This window comes from Neomonachus schauinslandi, chromosome X (assembly GCF_002201575.2).
Source record: "Neomonachus schauinslandi chromosome X, ASM220157v2, whole genome shotgun sequence".
NCBI lineage: Eukaryota > Metazoa > Chordata > Mammalia > Carnivora > Phocidae > Neomonachus > Neomonachus schauinslandi.
In genome coordinates, this window is record NC_058419.1 from 18,824,054 (window position 1) to 18,848,385 (window position 24,332).

Here is a 24,332-nt window from a genome sequence, read left to right on the forward strand (position 1 = left end):
CGACAACCCTGGTCTTCCTTGTGGTCATCACACAGCATTTTATCAACTCACAGTGGAGTCCCCGTCTTTACTTACCACTTAAAAGGCAGTTTTGAGATGGATGAGGCAGCCCTGGTCTTAACCAGCAAAGCATGAAGTCAAAGGTCTCATACAGTATTATTTTGTACTCTTAAGCAACAATTTAAACTTCCAGCAATTTTGTGCACAGCAACAAGAAGAAAAATGTGTTCATAAGGCAGAAATAAAATTAAGTTTATAAGTACTTTTTCATCTTTCCTTTATTATTCCTGTTTTTAAATGTACCTCATTAGCAAAAATGCTTGGAAAATATTGTAGCAGAGGATAACTTCATTGAAATTATTATAAAAGGTTTTGACATAGCAGCATGAATAACACAGCAGTTTGAGGAGTTTCTCCTGCTTAATAACTGTGAGTCTACTTCACCTTTAAGAACAAAAGAATAATTGAAAATATTCCTTCATCTGAATTCCTCCTACTCAAGAGAGGATAAGGAAAGAGCTTCCTCTGGCCTCCTAACGTGCTTTCTTCTCTGTACTTAAGCTCAGAGCAGAGGGAAAGAACAATGGAGTAAGCAGGACACATTCTGGGATGTGAAGAATGCAGTTCTTTAAACATGTTGGTAAGACGGTTCAATTTACAGCCGGGTAAAGAAGAATGAAACATATCTTTGATTCTATTGTCACTTTTCCACGTACCACATTTTTCGAAAGAAAAATTAAATGCAGAAAGCACAAGAAGAAATTTCACCATAACCTCCCCTCTCTTAGAAATCCTTAAGAAACAGATTCCTAGCTGGCGGCGCTTTTATTAGCTCTATTTCCTAGATAGATCTTGAAATTCCTGCCATTTTAATTGAAAGTAGAAATATCAGATTATTTTGTCCAGCCAGGTAAATCATCTTCGGGTCGAAGGCCTTTTAAATGGAAGGAAATAACTAATTTTGTCTTTTTGACTAACTTTCTGGGATTTGAAGTTCCCTTAAACCTTTAATTATAGCCATGGGTAAGGGAAAGGAGACATCCTGCAAACAATCACATTCTTCTCTCAATAAACCAAAAAGTCGGGGCGCCTGGGTGGCTCAGTTGGTTAAGCGACTGCCTTCGGCTCAGGTCATGATCCTGGAGTCCCTGGATCGAGTCCCGCATCGGGCTCCCTGCTCGGCAGGGAGTCTGCTTCTCCCTCTGACCCTCCAGCCTCTCATGTGCTCTCCCTCTCTCATTCTCTCTGTCTCAAATAAATAAATAAAATCTTAAAAAAAAAAAATAAATAAATAAACCAAAAAGTCTAAGGCTATCATCACAATAAATGCTGGATGCAAATGCCATTGCATCATTTAGCTCCTTTCTCTCTGACCTTACAGCCATTACAGAGGTAAAGAAAGCAGAGAGGTCCGGCAAAATGGCCTTCATTTTGCTTATCCCGGAAATGACAAGCAGTCAGCGATAAGATGTCGGCTTCACCATCTGTAAAATGAGGGAAAGAGGTGGGCTCCATGATCTCTAAATCTCTTCCTGTTTTGACACTGCAAATTTGTGGGGGATTAAAGCCAAGTCGCTTCGTTCCCCCTCCTTGTTGCCAACTCTAGTTTTGAAGCAATCATTAAGGTAGGGGATGAACTAGCTCAAATGGGAAGTTTACACCACCCCATTGTCGCAGCAAGCAATTCAGAATCTCTAGCAGACTGCATTCAAGTCCCAACTCTCTGATACTATAATGAAGCAGGCTGAGAAGCCAAGGACGGATAAAGAGCAACAGGGTAAGATACTGTCCAGACCATGGCCCAGTGTAGATGAGTGACTGCTCCAAGGAAGCCAAGGGGAGCCAGACGTTCAGCTCACACAGGACCTAAGGTTCTATTGGTCTTTCTCTGCTTTCATTGTAAATTCATTCCTAAAGTAATATTCAGAAAGTAACGTAATTATCCTTGCCCATATACAGAACTAGAACACCCAACAAAACTAAGTGCCCAAAGGGAAAACTTCAGGAATACCTTATCATGTACCAAACACAACACTTCAGTGAGTAGTAGCTTGGACATACAAACTTGAAGGCAATGCTCCACTGGGGAACAATTTTACTTTCTTATTTTTGAGCCTTTGAGTCATGCCATTTTTTCTGTCAACAATACCCTCACTCTCCCCCATCTCTGGAAATACCACATCTCTTAAAAACAAAGAAACAAACAAGCAAAACACCTTCCCAACTCCCCAGGGTAACCTGATCACCTAACACTCAATTGCTTCATTCCCTGCCCTCCCATAGCTCTTTGCTGGAGCCTCCGACACAGTACACATTTTACTATCTTTGCGTTCTCTTTCATTGTCATGATCGTTCTTTTCTCAAATGAATAAACACATTAAGGAGGGAGCTCCGTCTCAGTAAGCACCAGTGCAATGCTTTGTATACTGGATGTAGTCCTTGGATGTTTGCAGGGTGTTTACAACTTACCTGCAATCTTCGGCATGAGGTTATCCTTTCATTTGTAGTTTGATTTCTGACTTTTGGTGCAAGGGAGATTACATTCAATAAACTGAAGAATGTTAAAATAGGTATGAAATTCTAAGTCAACCCCTATTCTCGCATGTGATTAACATAATAGAAATTTTCCAAAGTGACAACTTTGAGAGGTTTTTCTTTCTACTTGGAGAGCTCTTTAGGTTGCAAAATAGCAGTTCTTAATGTAATATGGAGCTATACCCAAAGGACAGTTGGTAGTAGCTATACCCACAAGGATGCAGATCACTAATCTATGCAAATATGATTCTGGAAGCACATCCGCAATCACTATTAACCAGAACCATATGACCGTGTGTCCTGGAGAGTCTAGGACAATTTCATACTCTAATGCAAAGACTAAAGGTCTCGAAGAGTGGCAGTCGGTATATCATTCTGCTGTACATTTCTTTTAATTTACTTAGGCTAAACACATATAGAAATACACAATTCAATCAGGGATCAGGTTTAACCATAAGCATTAATGTTAAAATAAAAGGATTATTACTGACTACACATGATGTTATATAAATATGGCCTGGGATTGATAACAAGCTCTTACTATAAAATATTCATTTGGAAAGGGGGATGAAGCCATACAGTGAAAGGAAGACAAAGATCCTGCTAATATAGAAATGATAAAACAGGTATCCTAATTTATTCAGGCCATTATTTAATCAAACCCACACACAGGGCACTTTAACATGATAGACATTGAGAGCCTCATTTTATGCTATCCATCCTGGAGGTAAAATAAAAGGATGCCATTCAACTACTTTCAGAAATAAACATCTTTGGATAGAATCTAAGGCAGAGACACCTTATAGCAAATATCGAGCTATTGCAGATAATGTTACCGTGAATCATTAGCACACTTATTAAAATGCATCAGATTAAAACAAAATTGATTTGCTCGCTGCCTATCTTCCTTCTAGATGGGGAACTCCAATTAAAATCAATAGGTTTGAAGCTTGTAAGCACAGCAGTAAATTATTAACACCATGAGTTCTTCTAGAAAATTAACACTGATTGAAAAAGTGGAATTTTACATAGACTTACCTTTTCATTCTTAATGAGAAAGTGGCTGCAGTATAATTTCCCCCCAACATTTCTCTTTAATCAAATCTATACTTTGAGCGGATTTAATCAAATTGTATTTGCAAGGAGTTACCCAGTGGAATCTTAGGACTAAGGAAAATTACTTCTTAGGTCCTTCTGGCTTTAACATTCTATGATCCCAAGAAAACGATACTGATGGCATGATGGTGTCAACAGCGAAGAATTTTAATCTTGGCAAATAAAAGCCTAGAGGAGATTCTCAAATACTCAAAAGAATAGTCTTTAATATTTTCAACAATCCACTCTGTAGTTCCCCAAAGTGAAAAATATCATCAGAGTATCTATTTATGTGTGTGTGTACGGCTAAAAGAATAATGTTGGTTGTTATTTTTACATCTTATCTACTTCTTTAAAAGATTTGAAGCAGTGCATTCATAAACAAGAATACATTCAGGAATCAAGTAAAATGGGGTGTCTGTGTGGGTCATAGTTGTACCTGAAAACCTAAGGAAAGAAGAACTACTACAAATGAACATAAAAGTTAGCTCTGTGCTCAGCACCATGGTGCACCCAACATATATGAGAAATTAGCTTACAGGAACAAATTTGTTACACTAACAAAACGGGCTGAATTTCAACATCCTCACTGATGATGTTCTTACTGTTATTCCTTTTCCCTTGCATAGGGAGTACCACTTCATGTGCAAAAAAAAAGCCCTGATTATCCCCGTATTTTAATTTCCCCAAAGAATTCCAGCTTGGAGACCTCTTCTGCTTTTTGTTGTGAATTAATCTCCTCTTGAAGTTTACCAACTTTTCCCAAACTGAAATTTCTCAACCCATCCGCGTCCTACCCTACACTCCACTGTCAATAGCAAGTGTGAATATACTAATCCTTATCCCTAAAGGTACAGATTCACCAGTTTGAACCCCCATTGATGTGTGCTGACATTGCTGAAATCTGTTCATGTTACCAAAGCACAACGTTGGACAAATTCAATATTCAAATAAAGGAGGGGAAATGCTACTGACATTATGAGATAGCTACTAATATGTGATGAATCTTTTAATTTTTAACAAATACCATTATAAACATAAGGCTGTTTACGTGTTCTCGATACAGCTGGGGCTAGGATATTTTATTAGTTAAAATTTATAGTCTTTGTTGATTTATCAATCAACAAAACTGCGATTCTCCAACAAGGATCATCAATATCCAGTAACAAATTTTAATACATGTACAGAAAATCTTAATTTTTTTCCTCCAAAAAAATATGCTATATGGTCTCTTTGGGAATGTTAAAGGGTCATTTTATTTTAGAACTGGGAGGAACCCTTATAAAATATTTGGGCTTTTGATTTTATAATGAGTGATTTCTAGCTGGGGGTGGGGTGGGGAGGAGCAATAACAAACATAACCTCAGGATGGAGACAAATAACAAAGTTCCTTAATTAGTTCTTGAACTGCCATAGCCAAAATAAGGTTGATGAGCAATTCAAAGTAATTAAAATGCTTTGAACAGTGTGCTACCCAAAAAGATCTGTGATCTACAACTTGAGCTGACTTGTACCCTATCATTTTACAGCCCTAACCAGAGAGAAAGTACCACTCACCAAACAAATCCTCACTGCCCACCCGGAAAGGACCCATAGAACATTGTGAAAAACACAACTTTGAAATCCCTTTGTCCTTTCTTGCCTTGGTGAATTTCTTTCCCTTTCTTTCTCTTCTTCTCATCCAGTCTTAAAGCCAGCTCAGCTACCCAGTGATGCCTTTCCTGACCATCCCAGCAGGCTGGCTTGACTCATCTTTCCTAGGAATTTCTGGACAGGCCAGGAGGGAGCCACTGAAAGCTTTCAGCAGACGAGTGGAAAAATCAAGTCTGTGTTTCAGGTAGCTCCCTCATGTCTGCACCTAGCCCCACGCCTACTTAGTGACAAAGGCTAGAATGCCATGATAAAAGAAGAGGTGATGTCTGACACTTTCAGGCGGGGGTGGGGGGGTGGGAACCCTCATAGATCTTCATGATTAACTGAATATGGAGATAAAAGAAATCAGCGGCAAATTACAAATAATGCCTGCTAGTCTTTTTCTCCCTTGATAATTTTGTGATTTACCAATATATGTTTTATGGCTGATAGCACCTCCCCCACTCAATCAAGTAGTTAAGCGGCATTTGGTAGAGCCTGATTATTTCATATGCTATGATCTAATAATTTTAATGCATTTTTGATTAAGTACTATTCTCCTTACTGCTGACAAACCTGAGACGTTAATTGTAGGGTGAAGGTACTCATTCAGTACAAGGAGGAAACAAATGTGATTATGTCTGACACTTAGCACTCTATTCACCTTCCTTCTCTAATAGATATCACCCTTTAATTTAAAATAGTGATAAAAGCAATCAGTGCCTTCCACTGTGTTCCTATATAAAATTCTCCCACTTTTATCTTCTTGCTTTAGAAACTAAGAAAAATATTAAAATCTATCTGTATACACATAATTTATCATATTATCATTACCAATACAACTTTCCATATAATTCAACCACTAAACTTTCTGTCTAGGAAACAGACAAAAATGTCTACCTACTTAGCATCACAGTAATGGGACCAATATATGTCAGTTACTCTCATGAAGAGCAACTGTCCTATTATCTTACTGTATCCCTAACCTCAGAGCAAATACTATAAAACGTTTCCTTTATTTAGATCAGCAATTCTCAGTGTGGTCCCATACCCTAATACAGCGGTCCGCAAACTATTCTGTAAACGGCCACATAGTAAAGGCCTTAAGCTTTGTGGGCCAGGTACATTTTGTGGCCCCTGTCACATATTCCTCTTCTTGTTCAGTGACTCTAAAAACACAGAAAATATTTTTTTAGCTTGCAGGCTACACACAAATAGGCTGCAGGCAGGGCTTAGCCCTTAGCTATAGTTTGCTGACAGTTGCTGTAAGGAATCCATTATATGTAACAAACTCTGCTCTTATATATCTAGAATGGCCTTAGCTTGAGAAAACTCAAATCCTTTTCTCTGTTTTGTGGTTCAGATGACAACAGTGGTTGAGAAAGGCTGCAATAGATTAACAAGGGTCCAAAAACACTACTGGAAGAAGGTGATCATTATTACTTAAAAAAAAAAAAAAAAAACAGGCATTCAAAAATATTTACTACGGAGAAGTTAAAATCTAAAATTTCCAGAAACTTTTGTCCAAAGCATAGGCTGAACATTATAGCCTCACTATAATTACACATAGTAGAGAAGTAATTATACGTTAATCACCTCAGTAGAATATTAATTACATCTAATTCAAAATTTGTTTGGAACAGGTTCTTGATCCCTTCCACATATACATAGTCATACGTGCTTCATCTTTTGTAAACAATAACCTAGTCCAGACTCCTGAGCAGAATCCCCCGCATTCACAGTTTCAGAGCTTACGGGTTACCCTCTACAATCTCCTCATTTTACATTTGAGGAGAGGCATGCAGGCATGATTTTATAGTATAGAGGAATAGAATACACTACATTCTTCATTCTAGTAGCTAGGAGGAAATGACTTAGTGTCCTACCAGAAAAAAAATTAATTAAATTCTCAAGCTCTGGAACCACTTGTCCATATTAAATAAAACTATTCCTTCACAATATACAGATCATCTTTCCGGTTAGAGGAGTTTTTAAAAAAATCGTCTAAAACTGTGCTTCAGCTTTCAATCAGGATCATACTTACACTATCACTGCATGACACACTGTGCTCAAAAAATAGACACACGGGAAATGAAAATGCTTCTAGTTATACAGATGGACTCTCCCAAAGAACCCTGGCATGTGGGTGAACAAGGGAACCTAGGGTGGGGGCTGTAATCCCTGAGCAGAAAACAATCTTCGTTGGGTTTTCAGGTATGAAGACATTTATACCTCTTAAACTCCTGAAAAGTTAAAAGCCAACAGTATTTAGTACCCGTAAGTGTTCTTAGAAAAAAGCAATTGGACTACCTACCACTTAGGACTCTTCTCTCAGCCAAGACAGAATCAAGTGGTGCTAAAAAGTCATTAAGCAAACTTATTTTAAAGTAAATCTGAGATGCTACTCAGCCTTGCAATGCTCCAAAGAACTGTTTTAATCATTCCCTGAAGGAGACTTTTAAGGCCAGTACCTACTGGAAAAGTAACAATAATATTAAACCCAGTCATTTGAAAGAAAGATTCCTTCTCCTTAGCCTCGCAAATAACAGTCCAAATTAGCCAAATATAATCCAGTGATGCCCTAGCGCTTTTCCTTGTTAATGAAAGGTATTCATTTCACCTACAGAAGGAAAAAAAAAAAAGTCATGCAAAATGACTCCAAGTGTCTAGAAACAATTTATTGACCCAGTACACACGCCACCAAAACTGCACATCTTAAACAGAAAAGCAGCTGAAATCCCCATCCCAATGATGTCAGCTCTTCCCCCAGATCTTTCACAAGCTTTCTCCCAACCCAAAAGACTCTTTACATACGGTCCCTTGCCATAGCAAATCAATTATGTAAATGCAACTTTTATCACAGAATTCATAAGCAACAAGAAAGAAATGAATGACTATTACCTCCCCAATTTCCTTTTCTGTTAGCTTTTTCTCCTCTCTGCAGAAAGTAGAGACATTTCCCATTCTCAAAAATAGAGAATTCTCAATCTTTAAAGCAAGAGGCTACTTTTTTTCCCTTCTTTGGAAATACTGTCTTTCTCTTCTTCCAGAGGTCCAACACCTTTTCCCTCACCTACATTTTCTGTTTGCTCATGAGGCAGCAGGAATCCTCTGGTATTATGAAATTCTACCTTCCCTAAGCAGGGTTTACACTGCAGCCTCCAAAAGGATGCCCGAACCTCAGCAGACAGAAGATCCATAGCAACAGCGGTAATAGTTTTTTTTTTTTTTCACTTGCTATTACCAGAAATCACGGTCCAAAAAGACGACCATGGAGGTGTCACCTCTGCTAAAACCTCCAAATTGATTCATTATTTAACTAGTCAAATCCCACGTTTTCATTTTATGTGCCCTTTGGAAAGCCTGTGACAGAGGAAAAAAGATCTTTCAGTGACAGTCACATTTTTCATGAAGAGATAAATAGCTAAAAAAAAAAAAAAAAGCAGCTCTCTGGGTACAAGATTTTGTTTGTCACTGAAACAGGATCCGATGCCCCGTCTCCTCCATTCCCTATCCCCTCAGAATCATAGTGCAAAGTACCTATAGCAATTTTAGCTTCAAAATAAGAGCTTGCACATAATGATCGCAAGTTTCTGTTAACCAGAAGTCATTTGTATACTACCCACATGCCTCTGATTTTACTCACAGGTAAACCAATTTATATTTATCCAAAGCAATTCCTTTGATGCGATGATGCTCTGTAAAACTGTTCTATGGGAGAAATTAAGCAGAGAATTAAGAATCCTGATATATATAATCTTCTGTAATGTTCAATTCAATTCTAATTCACTAAAAAAGCTTAACACTGGTATTGGATTTCATTAAAAGTCATTTCCCATGATCTGTATCCTATATGGAATAGACTGCTGTGAGCCCAATTTCTTCAGGAATAATAATAGTTTAAGTAGTAAAGGCAGAAAGAAGAACTAGCCATGATAAAAATATAACATGTGTTACATCCTGATAAGCCTGTTTTGTATTTAGACACAGGCACATATATACATATGTATTTACCTTAGAGTAAATATTTGTAAAGATGGTAAAGAATTCTATATATTTTCTATCTAATAAAAATACTTAGCAAAACCCATGGATATCATGTTTACCGAGCATAGTTTTTACATGTATTTTACTGAATTATTTTTTAAAAAGGATTTTATTTATTTATATGAAAGAGAGAGCATGAGCAGGGGGAGGGGCAGAGGGAGAGGGAGAGGGAGAGGGAGAAGCAGATCCCCTGCTGAGCAGGGAGTCCAACACAGAGCTCGATCCCAGGACCCCGAGATCATGACCTGAGCTGAAGTCAGATGCTTAACGGACTGAGCCACCCAGGTGCCCCACTTTTATACTTTCTAAAAACAATTATGTCTAAAACTGATACCGCTGATTAAAAATTCCATGGCAAACGTTGAGCCTTATCTTCTTGAATAGAGTAAAAGTGTTTTCAAACACAAAATATACTTTGTGCACAATATACACTGTGAACACACACACACACACACACACATATATATATATATATATATATATATATACCCCCCCTACCAATTTTTTTCAACAAAAAGCTAATCTACTGCCCAGAATAATGAAAAAATGGGTCACAAGGGTAACTGAGTATCCTGGAAAAGAGACAGTTACCACATAAGAGGTAAGAAGTATAAGGTAAAAATATCAGACTTTTTACACCCGAAGAAATTGAATTCCCTCAAGGGGGAGCAAGTTACCTAGGGATCCAAGGAATTTATCCTCATGACAATCATTGCTTTAAATGTGTTCAGAGGTACACTTCTGTACATGCTTTTGAACATGCTCACTGGGGGCAAATCTTTGATTCTGAAGGATAATTTTGTTTCTGTTGGTCTTGTGTTCATTTTAGAAATTGAAAAGTGATTTAAGATCCAAGGCCGGAGCATGAGGTGAGCAATCAAGTTTGCTCACATTGTTTGGTGTTGGCAAACTCATTAAGTAGGGCCCTATTTGCTTCTCTTATTTTCATTCCTAATCCCTTGTTTGAACTAAGCTCTGCGCTTTTCTACATGGTACCTGTTGGCAAATGGGAATATATTAATCTGACAGGTAGCGAGAACATTTTAGAGAGCAATAGCTGGACCGAGAAAGGCCATTTAGGAATTTATATTTCCTTAAGGATTCAGAAGTAACTTCCTCTCTCCTCCAGGAATTTACATATGTAAACACAAGTTGGCTTTGGACTGTCATGACCAGGAATGGGCATTTTTGGACATAATAGCAGCCCAGAGTTATTAAGTCCAGCAGGTTTTTTGGGGGGAGGGGGTAATAGCAGGATGAAAAAAAAAAAGGGATTTTGAACAATCAAAACTGATATAACTCATCAAAATTCTTAAGATTATCAATCTTTGGGGGGAAATATTGCCATTTGCTGGCATTTAGGATACTGGCATTTTATTTCACTTCAGCCAAGTTTTATTTTCACAACTATAGGCATAAATAGGTTTCATGTTCTTGATAAATGTATTTGCATTTGAAGATAAGAGCATTTACTGAGAGGTCAAACCTATCTGGATCAAGGAAAACAGAAGTGACGGGCGACGGTGTGATTTTGGAAGTTGTAGAACTTCCAACACAAAGTTGCATTCAGCTCCTCCCATAGTGTTTCTCTCCTTTCCATACCAAATTACTCACCAAGGTCTGTTAGTCGTCTTCCTTGAGTGGTGCTCAGAGTGGTCGCCAGATCAACAGAGCAGCTAGGAATGCATTAGAAATGCAAATACACAGGCCCCAGTGCAGACCTAAAGAATCAGAAATTCTGGTGATGGGGCCTGGCAGTCTAGCAAACCCTCCAGGTGGTTCTGATGCATGCTCAAGTTGGATCATCACTGCCCGAAATCAAACCCTTGCTAACGAAAGCCTGGGCTATTTCAACATCTGCTTATTATATCCAGCCTTCCCCTTCTCTAACCCATGCTGTTGGGCTGGAAGCTTAATGCAACTTTCCCAAAACAAAGAGAACAAACGAAATAACCACTGCTTTCATCAGTTCACTTTCTTGCTGAAAAAGTCCCCATTGTAGACGGATATATATATATAAATAAATAAATGTATGTATGTATGTATGTATGTATGTATGTATGTATGTCTCGGTCTGGCATTCAAGGCCTTTCACTATTTGGGCCTCAGAGTTCAAGCCAGTGAGCACCTACCTCAAATCTCTGTGATAGAGGGAACCTGGTGCATATCCCTTTGTACCTTTTCCCTTGCATGTCTCCCGCTCTCCTTGAATGGTATCCTATAAATGACTCTTCCCTTCCTATGTCAGTGTCTCTCTCCTTTGTGATTCATCGTCACTGCTCTGCATTGTGTTAGATTTCTAAATGTGTAGGCGTCTAGTCCTTCCAGGTACAGCAAAAACTTCTTGAGGCCAGGGACTCTTTTTTATACTTTTTGTACCTCAAAGATAGGCTTCAAGTACCATGTCCTACACAAAGTAGGCCTTCCAAACTTGGTTGCTGATAATTTTCAAATTTAAATCACACCCAGTTGTTTCATGACAACTAAGGGCGGAAAAACAGTAAACCTGGATCGCCCCCAGTGTCCAACTTGGGAAAGTCGTTACCATTTACTGACTAGCACAGAGGAAAGCTCAGAGTTAAGTTCGAACAAAGGATTTGAACTAAAACTACAGAAGCAAACAGGACCCTAATTAATGAGCTTGCTAACTGTTCTTCCCATGGGGTCAGTAGCACTTTAAAAGCATACATTTGAAAAATGCTTCTTTCCCTGAGGCTGCCAGACACACTGACTGTAGTCTCCTTAACCACAAGAGGTCAAAGTTCTATTTTCTGTCACCATACTTAGTAGCATGTGTGCATGCTTTGCTGATTGGTTTCTTTTGTGTTTCTGCTCAGAGTGAAGGCAGGCAGCAGGAAATTGAGACCAGGGAGTCTAGAAACTTTCCCAGGTCTAGTGGGCAGCGATACCGAGCAGGCAGAGGCTTTGGGAAGAAATAATGACTTTATGGTTTCTATTGGCTCGGCTCCCCCAAATTTTCTTGCATTTATAAAAACAACTTATGCTCCACCTGATGATCTATGTCATCCATCCCTTCCCCGTCACCCACTGCTGTGTTATTTATACCATACTGCATCAAGCAGTGAAGTCCTAGCTTAATATAACATACTGTAAAGTGATACGTTGCAAAGCCAAAGGTTTAATGGAAAGCTGGGGGGAGGGGGATAAAAAGGCACTAACAGAGCAATTCAAAAATGCATTTTCAAAGAAAAATCTGGATGCGTCTAGATGTCCTTGAAGTATTTCTTCCACCTGCCAAAAATTCACTCCTAGGATTGTGTTACCAGGCACTACTGAAACCTGGTAGAGTAATTCACTAGTATGCTTAGAAATTCCCTAACATATCTAGTGTGGTATGGATTTCAAATCCAGTAAAACTTCGTTAAGCAGATACTGGTAAGCTGTTTCTATAATTCAAAGCAACTGTTACTCTTCAGCTAGACACTCTATTGTTCTGTAATGAACAAACTGAAAATCCAATGGTGGTTGATTTGAACACTACTTTTCTCTGTCCTCTGCACTTTAAATTGATAGGGTTTTACAGATTTCTTTTCCCTACTTATTTTTTAAACAGATGAAAGGAGGAGAGGGCAGAAAAACACCACAAAGAACACATAATCTGTTACCAGGATCTCAAAGAAGGATTGAAAAGTTTTTCGGTAAACATTTTTTGTGAGTAAAAGACAAAAACATAATGTCTTCCATTTCCTTAGCAGCACATTTTTGAAGTGACTTGACCAAAGAGGAGGAAAGTAGCCACTTAAAAAAAGAATATTTTCGGGCGCCTGGGTGGCTCAGATGGTTGAGCATCTGCCTTCGGCTCAGGTCATGATCTCTAGGTCCAGGGATCGAGTCCCGCATTGGGCTCCCACCTCAGCGGGGAGTCTGCTTCACCTTCTCCCCCTGCTTGTGCTCTGTCTCCCTGTCTCTCCCAAATGAATAAATACAATCTTAAAAAAAAGAATATTTTCAACTCTTTCACCTAAAGCTGTCTACAGTTTTGCTTACGCTAGTTCTCAGGAAGTATGAACCACAATTCTGTTCTAATTCTGCTAGAAGAGCCGGAGCTATGCCATACCAATGACTAATCTGATATTTTAGGACACGGATCATTCTAATCCATGATGGTATGATAAATGAAGGAAAAGAAAGGCCAGCAGGGTGCAGTCAGGGAAATGCTGGAACAAGTCCAGAACAGGCTGAGGGGGTGTGTAGCTCCATCCCCAGTTAGGTAAATGCTGGTGACAGGTGGTGGGGAGAGACAGGCAGGAATAGAGGAGAAGGATGAGATCAGGCTGCACTAGGTTTCCTGGCTTCTCTGAATGGGCATGTCAACTAAACCGCCTGAATTACATGGGATTTGGGGGAGTGACATCAAAGAGGATGGTGGGTAGAGTTGGCTAGCAATGTGTTTTGTTTTAAAATCCAAATGTAAAGGCATTTTCCAGTTGCATAGCTCCTCCTAGTTCATAGGACGGTTGAGAGGAATTAGTCAATATATATATATATATATTTTAAATCTTTTAAAAAAGATTTTATTTATTTGAGAGAGAGACAGAGAGAGCACAAGCTGGGGGGGGGAGGGGGAGAAGCAGAGGGAAAGGGAGCAGCAGACACCCCGTTGAGCAGGGAGCCCGACACGGGGCTCTATCCCAGGACCCCAAGATCATGACCTGAGCCGAAGGCAGACGCTTAACTGACTGAGCCACCCAGGTGCCCTGAATTAGTCAATATTTTTTAAAAAAATATTTGATTTCACAAGCATTAATTCAAAGATGTGATCCCTCCTGACCATGTAACATTGTAGTCTAAAACTGCAGATGACAAAATGAGAAACGTATGTAAGATGGAGTCCAAATTTAATTGTGCCTATTTTATTGATTTTTGTTCTCTGAAAAGCGAGTTACCTCATGGCATTCTTCCAGAGACATTTCTTTACATGTCCCTGTGGTGAAAATTGTTTGGGTCTCAATGACAAGAAATGAAAAGGAATTTGCTGCTGTTAACTCTGTTCTCCTAATTCCATTTTCTAGCAACAAATAAAATGAGTAAAACCACCACTCATTCAGAAGACACAGTTCAGTCAAAAACAATCACCAAGCCATCTAAAGTTCCACTACTGGATTTCCTTTTTTTATTTTTCAGACATTATTCCCTGTAAAATGTGAACATCCGTGGGAGAGGTCACTCACTGAGCCATTAATCAAAAACATCTTAATATGAATGAAATTTATCAGATTCTTTCTAATGTGACAGTTGGGACAGAGAAGTAAAACAGTTTCTTTTATTTATTTGTATTGGCTTTGGGGGGGGTGGGGATGGGAACAGAGGGAAGGGACAAGAGGTTATTTCTCACAAAGACACAAATTTGTCTGCAATCAGCCCTAGTTACAAGGAAAGCAATGAGTCTCTTTTTTCTCTCAAAGGCCCCTGGAAGGTAAAGAGAATGAGAGCTTCCTTGTGTGGACAGCTGATTAGTTACAAGTATAGATTGTTAGACGTGTTACATATAATGTATTAAAATCTTTTTAGTAAGTATAAAAAGTCTACATTGTGCATACGTAAATCAGCCTCCATGATCTGTAAGAATTCAAGCATTACACAATATATTTAGAGAAACAGAATGGAAAAAAAAAAGTTAGAAAAGTCTAGTCTATATGGGACTCATTAGCCAACACTTTTACATATAATTCATGCCTAGTGGTATAAAGAAAAGTAAAGTACATGGTCCCCCGCCTTCAAGAAATTTACAACCTCATTTGGAAGACAAGTATGTTAGAGAAAATCTAAGGCAACGTATGAATCAAGGACTGTCAGTCTACTACTGACAAGAGATATAATAGGTGCTTGGAAATACGAGAGATTTCTGTAGCCTGGACCACTCAGGGAAAGTTCATGGAGACAGTAAGTTTGCAGACCTTGAAAATCAGGTAGGATCTGGTCAGCCAGTGATTGCTAAATTGTAACTGGCATGGTAGAACAGAAGGGATTTCTTGCTGGGAAATAGTGATAATGTAAAGTTTGCATCTGTAGACCAGAGCCAGATAACAGAAAAGTCTGGAAAGCTGAGCAGAGGACTTTGGGTATGGTACTGGTAGTGTGGAGAACAGGAGAGGAAGACAGGATTTCAATAGAAAAATGTGGGTTATCAAGTAGCAGAGAGATGAGATAATGAGAGTGTTTTCATGTGATTAGCCTAGCATTGTTTTGCAGGATGAACTGCCCATATACATCATAACACCTTTTATAAAGGGGCTCAAAATATACTCCACAGATGATGGTTAATTCATCCTAATAACATCTCACTGAAGCAAAGGAAATGCAGCTTTTATTATTCCCCATTTTGGAGATGATTTGCTCAAGGTCACTGAATAAATGAAAGGCAGAATAAAAAACCACAGTATCATGATGTTCATCGGTTCCTAAGTACCAGCTAAATTATGTTCTCTTATTGTCTACGACTCAAGCAAGGGAGATACATGATGGACCTTTGTCCTCAAGTGCCATTTCCAGACCCTCATTAGTGTTCAAGGCACACGTCCTACCATGCCCCATTCCTGTTTACTTTCCCTATAGCCCCTAGTCCTCTAACCCCATACCTTTCAACTACCTCCAACTCTCCCAGCTAACAGTTGTTTCTGATTATTCTGTTCCAGTTGGTCTTCTGCCATTATCATTAGCATATTCAACATCCCTGTATCAACCACTCACCAATGAGGACAATGGTTCGGCTTTATCAATGCAAGACAATGCTTTCAAACCTCTTTCCACCTCAAATTGCAAAGCTTCAGAAGGTGTGAGGGAGGTAGAACTCCACATACTAGATTGTGGCACCAAACTGAATTCCCTCTCCAATTGTTTTCATGATCAGAGTTAGTTAAAGGATTGCCCCCAGTTAACCCCTTCTTGGTGCTGACACATTTTCTCATCTTCCCATGCATCTTGAAGTCGCCCTTCCTTTTCTTACAAGCTAGTCCTCCACTTAGGCTTCCTGTCTCGTGAGGGCCCACACCTCCACATACTCTCTCTGGTATTAGCAACTTCTCCCTTCTCGGTGGCTCCTCTTCAGTTTCAAGTAAAGAGACTGGCATATAGTAAATGCTCAGTATATGCCTGATGAATGACTAAAGCTCCAGATCTATGTCTTCAAATATTTTTTGGACATTAAAAGATTTATTTATTTATTTTGAGGGGAGGAGGGGCAGAGGGAGAGGGAGAGAGAACATCTCAAGCAGACTCTCCGCTGGGCGTAGAGACAGATGCGGGGTTCATTCCCAGGACCCTGAGATCATGACCTGAGCTGAAATCAAGAGTCGGCTGCTTAACCAACTAAGCCACCCAGGCACCCCTGGACATTTTTAAAAACAGCCTTATTGAGGCATATTGTTACACACACAAAAAAATTGTACATATTTAATGCATACAATTTGATGAGTTTGGACATACATATATGCCTGTGAAACCATCACCACAATCAAGGTAATAGACTACTGTTCCACATTTTCACTTCATCAGCTCATTGTTACCTCAAATTTCACAATTCTGGAACAGAAATCATTAACTTCCCACCAGATCTGGCTCTTCCCCATGATTTTCCAATTTCTTTCATATGAACCATAACTCCCAGTTTCCCATATTCAAGACCACAAAATCTTTGATTCCTCCTTCTGTAATTAGCTAATTATTAAGTCTAATAATCATATTTTTTTTCTTCACAGTACTGGGCATATGGAAAGCAATCAGTCAATGAAAGGTCGACTGCCTCTGTACAGATATGATTATCCCATTGAAATAGCCTCAGTAGATTCAACTGCCTCAAGGCTTCTCAATCCTCCAGGTCGTCAGTTCATCCAATCTTGAGATTTCCCTTGCTGTATATAACTGTTCATTGAGCCTCCTTTACTCAGAAATGTTTCATGGCTAGTCCAAAGGCCAAAGTCCTTCGTCAGCATTCAAGAACCACCATGATCTAGGGGCGCCTGGGTGGCTCAGTTGGTTAGGTGACTGCCTTCGGCTCAGGTCATGATCCTGGAGTCCCGGGATAGAGTCCCACATCGGGCTCCCTGCTCAGCGGGGGGTCTGCTTCTCCCTCTGACCCTCTTCCCTCTCGTGCTCTCTGTCTCTCATTCTCTCACTCAAATAAATAAATAAAATCTTAGGGAAAAAAAAAAAAAAGAACCACCATGATCTAGACCCAATCATGTTTTCCAATCTTACCTCTTATTACTTTAGAGGAATTCATCATAATCCAAATGATTTTATCTCACAGAAATTTTGTGTGCATGCACACTTGTGGGGGGTGTGCCTGTCCTCGTCTACATGCCTTTGCTCAGGGTACATCCCTGCCTGGAAATGCCCTCCCCCATATGGACCCCAATAATTCTTAGCAGTTAGTTTACCTTCTGTAAGCCTTCAACTCCTCCAGTCAGAAAGTTCTATTCTAGAATAAGCCCTACATACTTTTGCATTATTTTATATTTCATGTACTAGATTTAACTCCCCAACATTTTAAGACCTTCAAGTGCTAGAGATCATGTAGTATAATTCTGTATCCTTCCCAGAATCCAATAACGAGGTTCACCAATGCAAGGCACTGTTTTCCACCTCTTAGATAAAAGTCTTTATAATAAAGTATTCATTAATTCTTAAACTTCATTTCCATTTCACATCTCAAATAACAACCACTTAAAAACTATACCACCTAGGGGTACCTGGGTGGTTCAGTCGATTAAGCATCTGACTCTTGATCTCAGCTCAGGTCTTGATCTTAGGGTCGTGAGTTCAAGCCCTGCATTGGACTGACTCCACACTGGGTGTGGACATGACTTAAAACAAACAAACAAAAAAACCCAAAAAACAAAAAAACAAAACCAACTGTACCACCTTTATCATACTTAAGGATACATGAATACTACTTTTTAAATTCTTTAATAGAAACTTAAACTTTCACAAGAGACCTAACATAAAGCATAACGTAATACCACTTAGTACTCGAATTCAACATTTAACTTTATTCTCCCACTTACATTTTATGAAAGAATTAACAACCAATTTAGAATATTTGTCTTAATAAATACTAATGCAGGTTCTAAGGGAAAATATCTTAAACTTAAGTATAACTTATAACTGAAAACTTCAAAGAAAAAATATGTTTTAAATCATTAAAGAGTAAATATTTGAGTGGAAAGAAACAGGTTTATTGGTTTATTATTTTTTTAAAGTTGTGCTTTATATATTTTTCAAGAGTTTAGCTCCTGGTATGGAAAATTCCTTTAGGTATATACACTAACAAAGTAAGCACAAATTAAGTACAAAACAAATTCATACCCTCAACATTTGGTGTAATAGGGCAAAAATGTTCATTCCCACAATATTAAGAAACATCAACAATATGAGTTTGAATAACTAATTCATAAGGAAGAGTTTGAACTGGACCAGATCCTGGGTTTTCTTTCATCACTCCAAGTTTCTTTTCTATTTTAAACTAGTGGCAACAGAAATTTCTTTGTTCGAAAGTCAGGAATGCTGGAAGTCTTAAGTGATAGAACAGGTAGCTCGGCTTCTACTTCACGTCTCTCCTCAGGGGGAAAAAACACTGTGGATAAAGTAATTTTGTTTTTATTTCTGGAAAAATCATTTTTTCCATCAATCTTCATAATTCTCTAAAATAAACTGTTAAAAAGTTATAGGCTGGTCGACCACTTCACCCTTATTTGTGGAAAACTATACATTAATTTCAAGAACACATGGCTAACTCAAGTTTTCTTACTACTCTAAGGGTTTAAAAGTTGCTCCTAACTCTTGAATAAAAGTCTAGGAGAATTTTACAAGCTCGTGATATATTTCTGCATCTCATCTGCAATATTTTTGAACAAAAGAATAGTAAAGTAGTCTAGGCTCAAGAGTCACACTGCATGCCATCAAATTTATTTTTAGGGTACTGTACAATTTTAACAGTGGAAAACTTTTGTGTTGCATCAAATGCTTAAGAACCACATCTACAAATAAAGTGGAAACAAGCAGCTAAGAATTAACCTTTCATTAAGATGGAGAAAGTGACAAATATCCCTCTCTTCTTTGCTAATATGGACTTTATTGCCCTCCCCAAATTACGTGGGACAAAGTAACCACAACTTTGGGAAGGCATACAGTGAAAGGCAGAACTTGTAAATTAAAAGATGTGCTTCACATTCTAAACCACCTTAATTAAGATTTTAAAATTCAAGAGATAGGGAACTCCGATAATTAAACAAAGCAGGGAGCAGTAAGAAATACTGAACAGCAAGCAGGTCCTAAGCCATATAAATCAAATAAAGACAAATCAAATAAGGACCAGAAACCATATAAATCAAATAAAGACAAACCAAATAAGGACCAGAAACCATTTTCTCCTCAGCACAGAGTTCCCCAGAATCACAAACTTGATGAACGCGAGGCACACACTCTCTCACACTCTCTCTCTCTGCTGACGCACGCGCACACAATGGAGACAGAAGCATGGAGACCCTCAGAGACAAACTTTCCATCTGTACCGTTCTACTTTCCACATAATGGAAAGGAGAGCACGGTGAGTCGTTTTTCGCACTTCTTTGCACATCAGACGGAGCAAAATTGGAGTTAGTATTGCAAACTACTAATCTCTTGCTACAATCAAAGGCAGACTGAATGAATGGGGTGTGGGGCAGGGTGGATGGGGGAATGAGCCAGGGAGGGGGGGGTGGTCTGAGAAAAAAGTTTGAGGCATTCTGTAAAGCCTGAATGGATTAACCTTTTAAAAAGCCCTAACATTTCTCATTTCCCTTTTTCTGCCTCTCTTTTTTTTTATTAAATACACACCGACTTCCTGGGACTCAACACAGATGTGCCCTATAGGCAGCTAAAAGGCCTGGTGCTTAGTACACACGGGAGTCCTAGGATTGATATATGTTCAACACAAATAGTCCTTTTGTGGGAAAGTATTTTTAAAGTTACTTTTTTGTGACCATGCATAAAATATGACCCATCGCTAACAAAAAGGATGAATTCCATGCATCAATTAGTAAATTGAGGCCCCAATCCACAGCGCTTTGATTTTTACTAGAAACACAAGCTGTCTATTTACTACTCTAAACGTTTTTTCTTAACTTGAAAGAGTCTGCTTTCACATTTTTAGAAGATAATGAGGGACTGAGGCTTTAGTGTTTCTAGTCTCTGATTTGTTCATAAATGGGTTGTTTAGACTCACTAGCAAAGGAAAAAAAAGTGAATGCTTGAAAGTTAGTAGACCTGGATAACATTTAGTAGATAGCTTGAAATGCACCAATTTAAAAGCCTAACCGCCTAAAAAGTGTAGGCACACATCGCTTATTTCTTCTTGAATAAAATGAAAATATAACGGGGGGAGGGGCCTGGGTAAATCTGGAGTAAGAAGATGGGTCCCAAGCAGTAGTCCCTTGTCCAGGACAAAAAGCTTCCTTTAACCACATGCAACAGTCGTCTTGTGGGAAAGGCAGGCGGAGGGGGCTGGGGAGTCATCACCTCGGCCACTCTGACACAGGACCCTGCATTTCTCACGCCACACTATGGGCTGGGCCAGGTGGGGGGAGCGAGACAGAACTTCGCCCTTAAGAAGCAACACCAAAAGGGGAAAAGAAGCCACCTCGCTCTTCGATCTACGCACACAGGAAGAGCCCAATTCAATGCCGCCGCCACCGACACCCCCTTGTCTTGCTCCGCCCCAACTTGTGTGTGTGCGGGGGGGCGGGATGGGCACGACTTGCGTTTTACCCCACAAATTCCGAGACACCTCCATCTCTCCCAAGTTAAGACCTCCCACCTCCAGTCCCCAGCGGGACCACGCTCCGCAGGCGCAGGTGTCTGGATCTGGCCTATTTTTACGCTCCCTCGCCCCCCTCCCCCGCACCTCGCCGCGCGCCCGGTCCCTCCCCGCCCTCCCCACCCTCCCCGCGCAGTGCACCAGCTAGCCTAAACGCCGGGTAACGCTTCGAGCCCGACTCCCGGGTCACCTGGCCCCTGCGCCCGGCCCTGCCTTCAGGGCAGTCCCGGGGCCGCCTCTGGTCGCCGGGGACCGCGCACCGGGCTCCGGGGCAGTCACGTGGTCGGCGGAGGCGGCCTGGGCTTCCTCACCTGCATCCCGGGAACTTGGACCGCCACCGGTGAGTGGGCCATGAAGGCGACGGCTGCTCCGCACTGCTCCTGCGGCGGTGGCGCCTTGGGCTCGGACTGGCTCCTCCTCCGGGGGTAGCTCGGCGGCCCTCCCAGGCTTTTCGACCGGGGCCTGGAAGGACACACAGAAGTGAGGTGACGGGGCTGGTGGTGCGTCGCCCCGGGCTGGGGGGAGGGGGTGGGCGGTCGGCGGCGCAGCTGCCTGGGACTCAGTCTACCTTTCTGGCGCCCGCCCGCCGCCTCCGCCGCCGCCTCCGCCGCCGCTCCTCCTCCCGAACGCGGGGCGCAGCGTGTGGCGGTGGCCGGGACCTGGGCTCGAGTGATGCCGCTCGTCTGCGCCTCGCCGCTTTAGGAAGAGGAGGTGGAGGCGCCCCAGCAACCCGCCCGCCCGCTCGCCGGGCCCGGGAGGCGGTTGGGGGCGGTTCCGCCGTTGGCCCTGCCCCCGCCCTGCCGCCGGGCGGTGTCAGGAGCGCCGAGGCTCCTCGCCGTGCAGGGCTGTGGCTGGGCTCGCCCGAGCCGGCGAAGGGGCGGGCTCCCCCCCACCCCCGCACGCGGAGAGGAGAAGCCGGGGACTGGGGGACCCGGCACAGGGCCCGGCCTGGGGAGGGAATGGAGGAGTTTGGGTGACCCCGGGGGTAGGAGGGCGTCCCAGACGCGGCCACGTTGCAGGCAGGCGTTCGAGGCTGGGGCACACGCAGCTTCAGAGACGACTTGAGTTGAAACTTGGGGAGTGTTGGAAGTCCCTCTTGGTTCCCCGATCTAGTCGAGGGTGGGGGCACGGAGAGCCGCCGAGTCGGTACCCGACTCATTCCCGCGGTCGGGTCCCCCCTGGGTGGGGCGGTGCCTCTGGGCGGATCCGTAGCCGCTCGCCTGCTTTCCGGATTCCCCGCCCCCAGACCTACTTCAGGTGACTTGAACCTGAGGCTACCCCTGCCTTTTGGGCTGTCAGTTGGTGGAGGGCGGCCAGACTGGGGCTTCTCTGCCCAAGTTTGCACGTGGAAGAGACAGAGACAGAGAGAGAGAGAGAGAGAGAGAGAGAGAAATTGGAAAACAGTACATCAGAAAAATTAATGAGGATGATAGAGGTATGGAAAATGAGACTGGATCATTAGCAGTACGCCTTATTTAACTCAGCATATAGGCAGCCGTGGTTTCAGCATTCCCTGCCTCCGCTCCCTCTAAAGTTCCACTCCAGCAGGGAGACAAGTTCTTTTGAGAATACCCTGATGATAACAGCAGTAACAATGATAATAGTAACAATTACAGAAATCCCATCATGAAGGCACCTTTAGGGACCAACAGGGTTAATTACATTTAAAAATGTCATATCCAAGTGCCAATTTAAGATGAGGATGAAGTTCCTTACATTGCAGGTTGTTACAGGTCTATACCCAACACAGTGTTGGGACTCTAGTAGACCCTAAAAGTTTCTTTTGTTTCCTTTGCTGGTTTTGAATCTTTCTCAAAAGATAGCATTTTATTGTTATCAATATAATTATTATTAATGGTGTCATTTTCTTTGTGCCCGGACTGCTAAGTCCTAGATATATGTTAGCTGATTGAATCTTTACAAGGGCCCTCTGAGGTCATATTGCCTCCCTGCATGCCCCCCCCCCCCCGCCGTTTTACAGGGGATGAAAAAGCCTTGGTGGGGTTAAATAATTTGGCCCAAATGTCACACAATTAAGAAGTGGTAGAGCTGGGAATCCAAACCCAAGTCCCTCTAACTTTTAAGATCTACTCTCTTAGCAACTGTCAAGGATACAATATAGTATTGTGAACTATAGCCACCATGCTGTACATTACATCCCCAGAGCTTACTCATCTTTTAACTGGAAGTTTGTACCCTTAGACCACCTTCACCTGTGTCCCCTCTCACCTGCCCCTGCCAACTACCAGTCTACTCTCTGTTTCTATAAGTTTGGTAGTTTTTAGGTCATACAGTATTTAGTCTCTCTCTCTCTCCGACTTCTTTCCCTCAGCACAGTGCCCTCAAAGTCCATCCATATTGTCACAAATGGCAGGATTTCCTTATTTTTCATGGTTGAATAATATTCCATTGCATGTATAGCCATCACATTTCATTATCCATTCAGATGATAAAGGATATAATTGCATTCTCCTTACTCCTAGTTCCCCACCTCCAGGTCCTCACAACCTCTAACCTGATGGTAGGCCCCAATCCAGTCTTTATTTCCCACCAGCCCAGCTCATACTTAACAATGCCAGCCTGGCCAGAAACCTGCAGGGCCACCTAAACTTTAATGTCCTTAGAAGTTCCCTAGAATTCTTGGGGCACCTGGGTGGCTCAGTTGGTGAAGCATCTGCCTTTCGCTCAGGTCATGATCTCAGGGTCCTGGGATTGAGCCCCTGCATCCCACTCCCTACTCAGTGGGGAGTCTGCTTCTCCCTCTCCCTCTGCACCCCCCCCCCAGCTTGTCTCTCTCTCTCTCTCTGTCGCAAATAAATAAATAAAATCTTAAAGAAAAAAAAAGAAGTTCCTTAGGATTCTTTTTAAAGTGCAGAGTTTGATTTAGCACATCTGGAATGGGCCCAAGATTCTGCATTGCTAACAGTTTCCCAGGTGGTGCCAATACTGGTGATTCTCAGATGACACTTTGAGTAGCAAGGGTCTAAATCTCAAGTCCCAGCCCCATTGAACCTTCCTCATTGCTCCAAACCCTCCTTCAATACTCCTCCTCTTGCATGTTGGTGGAAGTAGTGCTCAACATTGTAGTTCTTTCTTATTTCATGGATTTCATTTGTTCGGTCTGCCCAACAAGATGATTAACTCCCTGAGGCCAGAGATCCAGCTTCTCTTAGATAAGAATTATTCAGGTAGAATGCCAGATTTCTGC

General features: G+C 41.3%; 1 protein-coding gene across 3 annotated transcripts in view; it reads right to left on the reverse strand.

Annotated features, from left to right (window-relative positions):
* Window positions 1-21,580, reverse strand: part of STK26 (serine/threonine kinase 26) — a 53,041-nt gene extending 31,461 nt beyond the window's left edge. Inside the window, exons 1-2 of one of the 3 annotated variants that reach the window (XM_021684224.2) lie at window positions 21,527-21,539; window positions 21,436-21,474 (exon numbers count right to left, since the gene is read on the reverse strand). In XM_021684224.2, coding sequence (XP_021539899.1) covers window positions 21,436-21,441 — 6 coding nt within the window. In that variant the 5' untranslated portion in view covers window positions 21,442-21,474; window positions 21,527-21,539. Of the gene's footprint in view, window positions 1-21,435 lie in introns of all 3 variants that reach the window. The other 2 variants (XM_021684217.2, XM_021684233.2) reach the window with 2 other exon arrangements.
* Between the last annotated feature and the right edge of the window lie 2,752 nt (window positions 21,581-24,332).